Here is a 14,665-nt window from a genome sequence, read left to right as displayed (position 1 = left end):
ATCAATCCCCTTCATAATTTTAGATGTTTCTATAAGATCTCCTCTCATTCTTCTGAATTCCAGTGAGTACAGTTCCAGGTGACTCAACCTGTCCTCATAGTCTAACCCCCTCATCTCTGGAATCAACCTGGTGAACCTCCTCAGCACCGCTTCCAAAGTCAGTATATCCTCCCTCAAGTAAGCAGACCAGAACTGCATGCAGTACTCCTCCCTGTTCATAATGTATCCCTTTAGAAATGAAGGCCAACATTCCATTTGCCTTCTTGATAGCCTGCTGCACCTGCAAACCAACCTTTTGTGATTCATGCACAAGCACTCCCAAGTCCCTCTGCACAGCAGCATGCTGCAATGTTTTTTTTACTATTTAAATAATAATCTGCTCTTTCATTTTTCCTTTCAAAGTGGATGACCTTGCATTTACTAACATTGTATTCCATCTGCCACCACACTTGCCCACTCACTTAACCTACCTATATCACTCTGCAGACTCTCCGTATCTGCTGCACAATTTGCTTTTCCACTCAATTTAGTATCATCAGCAAGCTTAGATACATTACACTCGGCCCCTTCTTCCAGATCGTTAATCATGAACAGCTGTGGCCCAGCATCAGCTCCTGCAGCACACCGCTCACCACAGATTGCCAACCAGAGTAACACCCATGTATCCCAACTCTCTGCTTTCTATTACTTAACCATTCCTCTTTCCATGCTAATACATCACCCGAAACTCTATGAATCCTTATCTTGTGGATAAGTCTTATGTGACACCTTATTGAACACCTTCTGGAAATCCAAGTAAATAACGTTCCCCTCTATCCGCTGCACTCGTTATATCCTCAAAGAACTCCAGTAAGTTTGTCAAACAGGATCTGCTTTTGCTGAATCCATGTTGCCCCTGCCTGATGGATCCATTTCTTTCCAGATGACTTGCTATTTCTTCTTTAATGATAACTTCAACCATTTTCCCAACTACAGATGTTAAACTAACCGGCCTATAGTTAACTGCCTTTTGCCTACACCCATTTTTGAATAGTAGCGTGACATTCGCTGTCTTCCAATCTGCTGGGACCTGCCCAAAGTCCAGACAATTTTGGTAAATTATCATTTCTGCCATTTCTTTCAGTACCCTGGGATGCATTCCATCAGGACCAGGAGACTTGTCTATATTTGGGCCACAAGTTTGCTCAGCACTATCTCTTTAGTGATAACTATTGTATCAAGGTCCTCACTTCCCATCACATCTACAACATCTCACTTTGGCATCCACCGTAAAGACCAACACAAAATAGTCATTCAAAACCTCTGCTATCTCCTCATTACCCAATATCAATTCCCCTTTCTCGTCCTCCAAGGGACCTACGCTCACTTTAGTCACCCTTTTCTGCTTTATATTAACAATAAAAACTTTTACTATCCATTTCTATATTTTCTGCCAGTTTATTTTCATAATATAGCTTCCCTTTCTTTGTTGCTTGCTTAGTGGTTCTTTGTTACTTTTTAAAGTTTTCCTAGTCCCCAAGATTCCCACTACTCTTGGGGACTTTGTATGTCAGAGCTTTTAGTTTGATGCTTTCTTTTACTTCCTTAGTTATCCAAGGCTGGCTCTCCCCACCCTTACTGTCCTTGCTTTTAACTGGAATATACTTTTGTTGAGTATTATGAAAAATCGCTTTGAAAGTCTTCCACTGTTCCTCAATCGTCCCACCATATAGCCTGTGTTCCCAGTCTACACCAGCCAAATCCTCCCTCAACCCATTGTAGTCTCCATTTTTTAAGGCATAATACACTGGTTTTAGATTGAACTACTGTTCCCTCAATTTGTATGAGAAACTCTATCATACTGTGATCACTCTTTCCAAGAGGATCCCTAACTATAAGATCACTACCTGTCTCATTGCACAGGATCAGATCTAAGACAACACGTTCCCTCGTAGGTTCAGTAACATGCTGTTCAAGAAAGCCAACACAGATGCATTCTATGAAGTCCTCCTCAAGACTGCTTCGACCCACTTGATTCACCCAATCTATGTACAAGTTAAAGTCCCCCATGAAACTGCTGTTCCATTCTTACATGCCTCAGATATCTCTCTGTTTATTGTCTGCGCCACTGTAATGGTCGATAGACAACTCCCACAATCAACAAACCAGTGATTTTTTCCCTTTACTATTTCCAATCTCTATCTCCAGATAGACTCAACATTCTGCTCCTTAGATCTTATATCGTCTCTCACTATCGCCCTGATGTCATCTTTAATTAAGAGCGATACCCCATCTCCCTTACCTTCTGTATTAAATCTTTGTACATTTAATTCCCAATCCTGTCCACCCTGCAACCAAATAAAGTGCCCTTGCACTCATTGTGCTTTTAAAATCTTGTAATCTTTTACTCTTTTGCAGTTGACTTTTCTTCGCTCCACTCTTACATTTCTCTTTTTTATATCTTTTTCTTTATCCACACTTTACTTCTCCAACCTGTTGAACCCATCCCCCTACTATTTAGTTTAAAGCTCTATCCACAGCATGAGTTATGTGATTTTCTAGGATCCAGGTCCCATCACAGTTCAGGTTGAGCCTGTCCCACTGGTACAGCTCCCTCCTTCCCCAATACTGGTGCCAATTTCCCATGAATTCAAGCCCATTTTTCCCACACCAATTCTTAAACCATGTATTTAACTCTCTAATCTTCTTGACCCTAAGCTAATTTGCATGTGGTTCAGGTAAGTAATCCAGGGATTACCACCTTTTTAGTTCTGCTTTTTAATTTAGTCCCTAGCTACTTAAGTTCCCTCAGCAGAACCTCTTTCCTCATTCTACCTATGTCGTTGGTACCCACATGGACCATGACAATTGTATCTTTCCCCGCCCACTGCAAATTTCTCTGTCCCAAATCCGGGCACCAGGCAGGCAAAACAGCCTTCAGGACACTCTCTCTTTGCGACAGAAAACTCTGTCTAGTTCCCTGATTATACTATCCCCAATTACACTACATTTCTCTTCTCTTCCCCCTCTTGAACGGCTCCCTGAACTATACTGCCATAGTTAGGTTGCTCATCCCTCCTACAGCACCCACTCTCATCAGTAAAAATCTCAGACCTGTTGCACAAGATCAAGGGCTGGGGTTCCTCCAGCACTGCATCTCGGATCCCACTGCCCACCTCACTCGCAGTCACGCCCTCTTGCCCCTGACCACAGACCGAATTTGAGGCAGCTAATCTAGTGAATGTGACTACCTCTTGAAATAAGAGAACCCAGGTAATTCTCCCCCTCCCTGATTGCAGTGTTTGAAGTTCATATTCCAGGTCATCAACTTCAAGCCTGAGTTCTTTGAGCAGCCAACACTTGATGCAGATGTGGTCACCAGGAACCACAGCACGGTCCACCAGTTCCCACATCATGCAGCTACAGCATACCACCTGATCCTGCATCATCCCTTTATTTAATTAACTGCAATTTAAGTTATTTTTATTCAACACTACAAAAGCCTTACCTGCTACTTACCTGTGCCTCCTCGCCAAAGGTCCCACTCTTACAGTGGACCACTCACACAATGGCCACTCAGCTTTGACCCTGCTTTACTTTCATTTGCTCCTGCTAATGAATTGCCAATTGATTGGTCCACCTCTAATGCACCAAGCCCTGCAAAATGCTCCTTTTTAAAATTCTTGTCTGGACCTGTGTGAAGTGCACACTCTCTCTCTCTCTGCAAATCAATTGGTCCACTGCTAATGCGCCGAGCCCTGTGAAGCAGTCCTTTCTTAAACTCTTCTCCCTGACGCGCTCTCCTCAAATTGATTTGTCTACTGATAATGTGCCGAGCCCTGCAAAATGCTCCTTTTTAAAATTCTTGTCCCTGACCTGTGTGAAGCTCTCTCTCTCTTTGAATGGACTGGTCTGCCAATAATGTGCCGAGTCCTGTAAAATGCTCCTTTTTAAAATTCTTGTCCCTGACCTGTGCAAAGCTCACTCTCTCTCTCCCCCCACCACCCAATTGGTCTGCTGCTAATGCGCTGAGCCTCGCGAAACTCTCCTTTTTAAAATTCTTGTCCCTGACCTGCCCGAAGCTCTCTCTTTCTTCAAATCGATTGGTCCACCGCTAAACCTATCTCCCTAACCCTACTCCCATCTTTAGAGCATCTGGACAGTAAAGACACCTACTTTACACTACTATTTATTGGCTACAACTCCATCTTCAATACTCTAATTCCAAGCAAACTCATCATCAAACTCCAAGACCTTGGACTTAACACCTCCCTCTGCAACCGTGTCCTCGATTTCCTGACCAGCAGATCTCAATGAGTAAGGATAGGCAGGAAGATGTCTTCCACAATTATTCTCAACACTGATGCTCCACAAGACTGTGTCCTCAACCCCTACTGTACTCCCTGCACACTCATGACTGTGTGGCCAGATTCTACTCTAACTCCATCTACAAGTTTGCAGATGATACCACTGTAGTGGACTGTACCTCAAATAACGATGAGCCAGAGTACAGGTTAGAGAACTCAATCACATGGTGTCATGACAATAACCTTTCCCTCAATGTCATCAAAACAAAAGATCTTGTCCTTGACTTCAGGGAGGGGTAGTACATTTGCTCCTGTCTACATCAATGGTGTTGAGGTTGAAAAGGTTGAGAGCTTCAAATTCCTTAGCATGAACATCACCCTGTAATGTTCAATCAGGTTCGTGGGTCTGGCAAGTGATACAGAAAGCACTCTCTGCGAATAGGTATCTTAATCATTTATTTACAAACAGTAAAAATTTGACCAAACATTGATGTTTCCCAAGTTACAGACAATACAAAGCCAAATACTAAACAGACATATAGTTAAAAGTGCACGCAGAACAAACTTTTCAATGGTCATGTCTTAAACAAAGGAAGAGGAGAGGAAGCCCTTTCCACATGCAATTTTATATACCCAGGAAATTTGAAACTAGGCATCAGACATCTATCCAATGGAAAAAGCAGCTGCACCTTCTAAACTAACCAATCACAACAGAAATGGCTTTTGACAATCAGAATAAGGCACATCCCCACAGGACACACCATAGCCTGTACTGGTCCAGTCATGCATACACTATGGCCAAGAATGCTCACCGACACCTCCATTTCCTCAGGAGGCAGAAGAAATTTGCTATGTCCCATTAACCCTTATTGATTTTAAAATGATGCAGCATGGAAAGCATTCTATCCGGTTGCATCGTAGTTTGGTATGGCAACTGCGATGCATGGCATTGCAAAAAGCTGCAGAGTCATGGGTATAGCCCAGCATTTCATGGAAACTGGACTTCTTACCATGGACTCTGTCTATGTTTTGCACTGCCCTAGTAAAGTATCCAGCATTACCAAAGACTCCAGCCTGCCTGGACACTCCCTCTTCTCCCCTTTCCCACCAGGATGAAGATACAAAAGCAGGTAGCACTAGGCTCAAGGATAGATTCTGTTTTAAGAACAGTTTTCTAATACAATAAGATAGGCTCTTGACTTCAATCCACCTTGTTATGATCTTGCATCTTATTGTCTACTTACACTGCATTTTCTTTGTAGGCTGTTACACTTCACTTTGCATTCTGTTATTGTTTCACCTGTTCCTACCTCAATGTACTGTGTAATGAATTGACTTATAGGAATAATATTCAAGACAAGCTTTTCACTGTACCTTACTACATCTGACAGTAATAAACAACAATTCCGTACCCAGATATCTGGAGCAGGAGGCAAGGCCATACTTTCTTCTGCAGCATTGACCATCTTGAAAAGCTGGTTTCTCCAAGATTTAAAAAAAAAGCTTCAATTTTCCAAGATGTTCACTTGTGATCAGTCCAACTAATTTAATCTGAAATTTGAACAATCCTTGCAACCCTAGCTAACATCTCTGGATTACGGAATTTTTCCGAATCAAAACAGCACAAAAAACTGCTAGATAGCACATCAAGTTTGTTGCACATTTTTTGACAAGATCAACCTAATTGTTTACCTAATTACTGTAATTAAAATCAATGTATTTACCAGTTGGACCCTTAATTTTTTAAAACAATGAGGAATTAGGAATTGCATTCTCTTTGTGTAGAAGCAATACATTATAACATGACCCTCTTAAAATCCAACCACGCTACGAAGGTCAAGACTTCAGAAAGCAAAAGCTGGGTATTCTGCAATAAGTAATTTACATCTTAAAGTATTTTCACCATCCATGAAGCCATTTATTAAATTCCAATTAGTCTTTGATGTGAACACTTATTTAACAGTTTAATATAATACACATTTTTTAATTAAACCTTTTCCAAAAAAACATCTTTTTCTCCCAGCTTCACAAGATTCCCATATTCACCAGGCGTGTTATTTACATTGAATAGAAAATACAAACATTGAATCTGCATTCTGTGCTGCCTACTCAAATCAGTCCTTGGCTATTCAACCTCAATAAAGAAAACTTTAACTTCTCTAGTTTACAATTTTAACTTTTCTCTTCTTTTCTAAGGTAAATCTTAGTGCAAAAATACAATTTTTATGACTCATCAAGAGTACATGCTCAAAAACCCAGAGAGGCTTGAATCCATCATTTTCTAATGCTGAGGTTAAGAGCACCACCATGGAATCAAGACTGTCATATTTAATTTAAATGTTACCATAATACCTTTATCATTCATGACTCTTGAGTACTTCCACATCCTTACTTCTCCACCTTTGATTTGCTTGTCCTTTTCTGCAAAATTTAATTCCCTTTAAGTTCTGTAGTACCAACTTTTGAAACTTTCCTCTAATGACCCATCTTCTTGCTTCCTTGCAGATCCACATGCAGCAACTTTTGCTTTTCCATGATTAAATTAATTTCTTACACTCAATAGGTGTTCCCATAATGATTGTTTATTTTTTCAATTACTAATGGTGTGGTGTCAGAATATTAAATGGGAACTTCTATTCATTGAATCTGTTACCTCCTTGAAAAAGTCAATTAATTTTAAAGGTCATCTTTAATAAAAGACATATTGATTCACTTTTCTTTGAGTTTGCACTTGTCAAGACTATTCATTATTCTGTTTCCAAGGAATATTATGATGTTGTTTCCACAGTTATCATTTTAAATCCTTGTTTTATAAACAAGTGCTAAATGTGCTGGCATGTCAACTCTTATTAGCCACTTTCTTAATATCTGGCATTCAATGTAAATATTCTATATATACTGTCAAATGGAATACTGGAATTTTCTTAAATGTTCAAGACAGACCGAAGACCTGCAAGTATCTCTTAAGTAATTTTGGAATAATTTAACTTTGCAGTGAATCATATATACTTACTGCTATTGTTGCTGTATTTATGGTGGCTCCAGCAGGAACAGCCACCATCATGGTGTTGCTACCAGCTTTTGTAGGGTCACTAACAGTCATGATTCTCACCCCTACTTTATTTGGGATACCTGCCATAGAAACAGCAGATGTGTCTTCACCAGGCCTCTTGATTGCTTGGCGAGATGGCTGACCTTCACAGGTAGGAAGTTTTGAAGCAGAGACTGTACTACTGTTCTGACAGGAGATCACTTGAGAAGACTCTGTAGGACTGGACTGTACAAGCATATTGCCGTTGTGATGAGGCTGAGGGATGGTAACATTAAAAGTGACTGCTGAAGTTCCAGTAGTTAATAAAGAGTTCCTGTGTGATTGAACTGTTGGATTTGGTACTATTACTGTAGTGTGTGCATGCGATTTCAAACTTGAAACTGAAGAAGGTCCATTGCACATTTTGCCCGGTTGATTAGTCTCACCATCCAAATGACACTTGACATCCTGTTGTTCCTGGTTAAGAATCTCCCCATTCCCTAAGTGGTTAGAGCCAACTGACTTCTCATTGGGAACATCCTTTCCTATGTGTGAACGATCACCTTTTGCGAAATCAGAATCCCCATTAATCATTGGCCTTTTTAATGCATTTTTAATTTCTACTACACCAGCTTTCCCTAAAATTGGATCTCCATTTGTCAAGTTTGTCTCATTACTTGCTTTTGATTCCAGCAAAGTTGGTGTTTTCTCCACAAAATTACGATGATTCATCCCTGAGCTAGGGCTCTCCTTCTTACTTTCCCCATTAAGTAGTTTTCCAGTCTGATCAGGTTTTCCATTTATGTGTCCATTGTTCGAATTGTAAGCATTAGCCACAAAAGCATTTTCGATTTGTCCAAAGGGTTGTTCTGCAGATTGTGAATTAAATGTTTTTGTAACATCTTCAGTTTTCTGGCAAACATGTTTCTCTCCTTCTGATTCATCTACAGTTGACTTGCTTTGGTTGACTGAAACACATGATGACTGGATAGGTTGAGTACTGGTGACTAGCTTTGCACTATGATCTCCAGAAAGAGTGTTTGCTGAGCTTGCATTTACTTGGTTCACATCTGCATTGGTTAAATTGGTATTTGGTACAACAGTGACTGTGACTTGTTGGTTGAGAGGTGGTCCCTGGAGAATGGTGCTTGAGCTGGTTGTGGAAATTAACTGGCCAGGGATAATTTGCACAGTCTGTAGGCCTCCATGTGGTTGTAATATTTGCAAGTTTGGTTGGCTCATTATGAGTTGCTGAGATTGGGGTTGAACACTTGGTACTGTGTTGGCCATCATTTGATAAACTATCTGAGGACTCTGAGCCCTGGTAACAGCAGGTGAAACTTGTGGGACAGGAAGTAGGAGCTTGCCAGCTTGTGAATGAGGTGGTGGCTTAGGAAGTAGTAACTGCTTTATTACACTGGTTTCACCAGTATTAGTTTGTGGACCTCCCACAGAAGGCTGCTGAACATGGACTTGAATTGGAGGCTGTTGAACAGAAACCATTTGTCCACAAGTACTGGGGTTCACTAAGGAGGATGGTGGCATTTGGGCAGAAGACATTCCACCCTGATTTGTTAGAACAATCTGATGAAAACTAGCAGGGTATACTTGGCCTTGATGTCCTACTATCACTTGAACACCTTGTTGGGGCTGCTGTTGAAGCTGGGTAGAATTGCTGACAATAGTTAAAGGGGTTTGACTAATGTTTTGAAATGTCTGTGACGAAACTGAGTTTTGGTTGCCTGCAATGGTTAAAGTCTGATTACTTGGTAGCTGAAGTGCAGCAGCAGATACAACAGTGGTAGGAGCTCCTGTGTATTGAAGATGCACTTGCACAGGTTGGGCAGTAGAAGGTTGGATCAACGGTCCTTGGGAGAATAAGGCAGCACTTGTAATGGGCTGTGTTCGTGAAGGAAATTGTGAATTAGGCAGTGTCTGATTGAGAACAGAAACTGTCGAGGTTGAACAGACAGGCTGCTGCCCAGTGAGGGACTGATGAGCAACTGCAACATGAGGAAGATGAACATTAGTGGTCATAGTAGGTAGCTGCACTGCAGTAGTAACTTTGGTTGCTGCCACTTGAACTATAGCATTTCCAGAAACGTTTGTAGTTACTCCAGTATGTAAATTTGGATGACCAGCAGATGTTAGTAGAGCATTAGGTTGTATTCCTCTGTTGTTTGAAATGGTACAGTACTGATGATGCTGGACAGGTGTACTTATCACAGGAGGCAGCTGGGTTACACTCTGGGTCTGAGCTGTGTGGAGGATTTGTGTGACTGGTTGACTTGTAGAAAAGGTAGGCACAACAGTTCTGTGCATCTGAACGGAAGTGCTCTGGACAGGAAGAGCAGCAGTACCTAGAAGGAACATAAAATAATTATTTAAGTGTAAAACTTAACTTTATTGTAATAGCATTCTGTATATATGGAACTGGTCTATTTTCAAAAATCCAAATATAATTGCAATAACATATTTTATGAAAGACTCCTAAGAATCATTCCCTGATTTTTCCCAATTGCTGATATTACTACCTCTAATTTAATTTCCTTCTCTCAATTTTTATCCACCACTAAAAGTGATCTAGTACTTTCACTACAGTACAGTGCAACAAATATTTGCGTCTCTTCAACTGTTCAACACGGAGAGCCTGGACAGGGTACCATGACTTTACTCCATTAGGGCTTTACAGTAAATTCAATCTTCACAATGCTCACTGTTCAAATGCAAATTATGGAGTTTATTCTGTAAAGTAAGCAAATAACTGGTGACTGGTCAGCTGTCCACTGCCGAACTTAATAGCTGGATAACCTGACATTTGGGGCTTGTTTCATAGAAACAGAATAATACAACACAGAAGACAGCAATTCAATCTAGTCTGCATGACCTTTTCCCACTTCTTGCAATTTCTACAAATTCCTTCATTTTTTGAAACTACTTTTCAAGAATCATGTACAATTTTGAAGACAACTATTGAATTTGTACTCATCAACCCGACAAGGCACTCATAACCCTGCCCACTTGGTGCGCAGAAATAATTAGATGGTGGCACTGTTCTTTTTGCCAGTCAACCTAAATTTATGTTCTCACTTATCAAATCTTCACCAATGAAAACAGTTTCTCTTTATTAGTTTGGTCTAAAACCTACATAATTTTGAACTTCTTGAATTACCTCAGTTTTCTCTTCTCCAAGGAGAACAAGCACACTATCATAGTACTTGCAATCCCTCATCTCTGAAACCATTCTTCTAAACTTCATATTCTTAGAAATTCAATGTGAAGAAACAGTTCCTATTTCATCCATACTTTTTCCAAAGTCATCAATTTATTCCTAAAATGCAGTGTCCTGAATATGCCACAGTACTCTCTATGGGGTTGCAAGCTTTTTATGTAGATCTAAAGAAGCTGGAGATGCTCCATCTTAGTCCTCCTTAGGTAGTTCTCCCAACAAACTCAAAGACTGATTAGGTCCAGTACAAGAATTCTTTGCATCAAAGCAAAGATGTCACATAAGTAGGTTATTACTCAAATAACCAATAGAATAATGACTCCCAAACTGTGTCCTGGGTTACTAATCATTTGGAATGTAGTAGACAGAAATTAATTGATGTGGCAAGCAATGTTTCACAAGGTTCTCAATCTAGATTAATAAACAGCACAGATTTAGGGGGCTCAATGAATAGATGAGACCACAAATTCAATGGTATAGTTGTGAATAAAAGTCACATAGGCTTGCCTATTATTTATTTGTTCAGTTTTCTAGTTAGTGTTAAAGGAAGTGTTAAAGGAATTTGTAGAATGTCTACGAGATGGCTTTTAGAGCAGCTTGTGGTTGTGCCTGCAAGGGAAAAGGCCATTCTGGATTTGGCATTGTGTAATAAACCAGATTTGATTAGGGAGCTTAAAGTAAAGGAATCCTTAGAGGCAGTGATCATAATATGATGGCAATCACCCTGCAGTCTGAGAGGGAGAAGCTAAAGTCAGATGTATCGGTATTACAGTGGAGTAAAGGGAGCTACAGAAGCATCACAGAGGAGTTGACTAAAGTTGATTGGAAAGGGACAGTAGCAGGTATGACAGCAGAACAACAATGACTGAAGTTTCTGGAAACAATTCAGATGGCACAGGATAGAAACACCCCAAAGAAGCAGTCTTCCAAAGGGAGGATGAAGCAACCATGGCTGACAAGGGAAATTAAAGACAGCATAAAAGCAAAAGAGAAGGTATACAATATAGCAAAAAATAGTGGGAAGCTTTAAAAAACCAACAGAAAGCAAGTAAAAAAAAAGCAATAAGGAGAGAAAAGATGTAACATGGAGGTTAGCTAACCAGTAATAAAAAAAATACCGTAAGTTTTATCAGATATATAAAGAGCAAAAGAGAGATGAGAAAGGATATCAGACCACTGGAAAATGATGCTGGAGAGGTTGTAACAGGGACAAGGAAATGACAGACAAACTCAATAGGTATTTTGTATCAGTCTTCACTGTGGAAGACACTAACAGAATGCCAAAAATTTAAGAGCATGAGGGAGACAGAAGTGAGTATAGTTGCTATTACTAAGGGGAATGTGCTTGGGAAGCTGAAGAAATTATGGAGGCATTAGTGGTGATCTTTCAAGAATAACAGGATTCTGGAATAGTTAGAGGACTGGAAAGTCACAATTGTCACTCCATTCTTTAAGAAGGAAGGGAGTCAAAAGACAGGAAATTATAAACAAGAGAAAATCTACAATGCTGGAAATCTGAGCAACACACACAAAATGTAGTAAAGAGCTGGGAAATTGGTGAAAGAGACAGGAGGCCATGGAAGAAAGAAAAAGGGGGGAAGGAGTACTGGAGGGAGATGATGGGCAGGCAAGGAGATAAGGTGAGCGAAGGAAAAGGTGTTGGGAAATGGTGAGGGGGGTGGGGGGGGGCATTACTGAAAGTTTGAGAAATCGAAGTTCATGCCATCAGGTTGCAGGCTACCCAAACGAAAACCAGCATGAATGCATCCACTTGGGTAGACTCCAACCAGATGGCATGAACATCGATTTCTCAAACTTCCGGTAATGCCCCCCCCTCACCATTTCCCATCCCCTTTTCCCTCTCTCACCTTATCTCCTTGCCTGCCCATCACCTCCCTCTGGTATTCCTCCCTCCTTTTTCTTTCTTCCATGGCCTTCTGTCTCTTTCACCAATTTCCCAGCTCTTCATCCCTTTCCCTCCAGGTTTGATCCATCACCTGATGTTTCTCTCTCCACTCCCTCCACCTCTTTTAATCTACTCCCTCAGCTTTTCTTCTCTTGTCCTGCCGAAGGGTTTCGACCCGAAACGTCGACTGTAGTATTTTTTCCACAGATGCTGCCTGGCCTGCTGAGTTCCTCCAGCATTTTGTGTGTGTTAACAGGAAATTAAAGGCCAGTTTGCCTGACTTCAGTGTTTGGAAAGATGTTAAGAGTCCATCATTAAGGATAAGGTTTCAAGGTACTGGGGTACATGATAAATAGGCCTAAGTCAGCATAGTTAACTTTAGGGGAAATCTTACCAAACAAATCTGTTGGAATTCTTTGAGGAAATAGCAGGCAGTATAGATAAAGAAGATTCAGTGAATGTTGTTTACTTTGAGTTACAAAAGGCCACACATGAGACTGCTAAACAAGATAAGAGCCCGCGGTATTACAGGAAAGAAACCAGCATGGTTGGAAGATTGGCTAACTGACAGGAAGTAAAGAGTGGGAGTAAAGAGGGCCTTTTAGTGGTGCGACTGCTTCTTACAGGCTTACAGGCTTAATTTAAGAAAATACTTATTATAAGCATTTGCTCCTCGGTGCCTCATAATAGCTTACAATGATCGCATAATCACCTCACCCCTTGCTCACCCACTGTTCTCTTAGACTTCGGTTGAAGTGCGTTATAGTTGCTGAAAAGCAATGTGAAATTTCTGTGCTTGGCATATCATGAGAAATTTGGACTGAAGATTTTGTGTCATTTCCAGGCCCAGCCTGCACATCATTGCTGTTCACTGCTGTAGTACACTGTTAACTACTACAATTCCCATTTCCTAATCACAGTGACACAATTCCTGTAAATTAGGTTATGGAGTTCAATGGGGTAAAGTTCAGAATCTGCTGTTTCATATGGTCTTGACCATATTTCATGGCCCAACCTAAATATCACTGCCCCATTTATGCACCTTCAGGCGGTGATTCAGGATTTGCCTGAGCTATGATGATGTCATAACTTTCCCCTTTATTGATCGCAGTGCTTCACGTTAGACTTAAACAATATACGATTGACCGTGGTCATTAATACTTAACGAAAATGGCAGAAGCAGACCAAACGAGAAAGAAGTGTAGACAGTATAGTGCAGAGTATCTGAATTATGGATTTATGCCAGCACCAAGCCAATGTTTCTGTTTTGTGAAAAGGTGTTTCCACATAAGGCAATGAAACCATCCAGGTTCTTTGAACGTTTGAAGAGAACACACTCAGATAAAGCAAACAAGAACTTGGTTTAATTTCAATCATTTTGTGAAAACTTTTCAGAAATGGATAATACTTCAAAACACGTTTGTCAGGACTTCATATCAAAGCAGTGGTAGTTTGTGTGCTTCATACAACTTTTCATTACTCATTGCTATATCTGGAAAGCCCCATACAATTGGATAAGAACTGATTCTGCCAGCAGTAAGGGATGTTCTGAGTACAGTTTTGCAGAAGTCACCAGACCAAATAATTAAAGTGATTCCATTCAATGACAACTCTGTTCAAAGATGAATAGATGCAATGTCTAAGAATGTGGAAGACACATTGTGCAACGTACTTTGCATAGCAGAATTTGCTCTGCAATTGGATGAGTCAGCTTTGCCAGGCAATGAATCTTTGCTTCTTGGTCATGTTCGCTTAATAAAAGATTAAAGCATGGTTTAAGAATTGTTATTTTCAAGGGATCTTGAAACAGATATGAAGGGGGAGTCAATATTTTAGGATATTGAGCAATTTTTCAGAGATTACCATTCTGCTCACCAACATTCTTACTTGTGCAACAGAAGGAGCACCACCTGTGACAGGATGCCACAGTGGGATTATTGAAGCCAAGGTTCAAAAAATCATACCAAAGCTTTTAGTTGCAGAAAGAAACCTCTGAACACCATCCTGTACTGTGGATAAAGGTCAAGATTTCTTCATTGCCTTTGCAACATCATATTTAGTGGTTTCAGTGCAGTCACACAACTTCTTTCAAAGCAACGAAACTGACTGCAAATTACTGAATGTAGGGATCTGAAACTCCTTCTGAGTGATAGTCAGCCTGATATTGAGAAGCTGATATCGCTACACCAAGTCTATGTATCTCATTGAAAGGT

The 14,665-nt window shown here is 40.5% G+C and overlaps 1 protein-coding gene across 2 annotated transcripts in view; it reads right to left on the bottom strand.

Annotated features, from left to right (window-relative positions):
- Positions 1-14,665, bottom strand: part of LOC140195241 (AT-rich interactive domain-containing protein 2-like) — a 385,533-nt gene that overhangs the window by 21,301 nt on the left and 349,567 nt on the right. For both annotated transcript variants that reach the window (XM_072253261.1, XM_072253260.1), the window contains exon 15: positions 7,300-9,677. In XM_072253261.1, coding sequence (XP_072109362.1) covers positions 7,300-9,677 — 2,378 coding nt within the window. The remainder of the gene's footprint in view (positions 1-7,299; positions 9,678-14,665) is intronic.

This window comes from Mobula birostris, chromosome 3, assembly GCF_030028105.1.
Source record: "Mobula birostris isolate sMobBir1 chromosome 3, sMobBir1.hap1, whole genome shotgun sequence".
In the NCBI taxonomy this organism is placed as follows: Eukaryota; Metazoa; Chordata; class Chondrichthyes; order Myliobatiformes; family Myliobatidae; genus Mobula; species Mobula birostris.
This window is presented reverse-complemented; position numbering and strand designations above follow the sequence as displayed.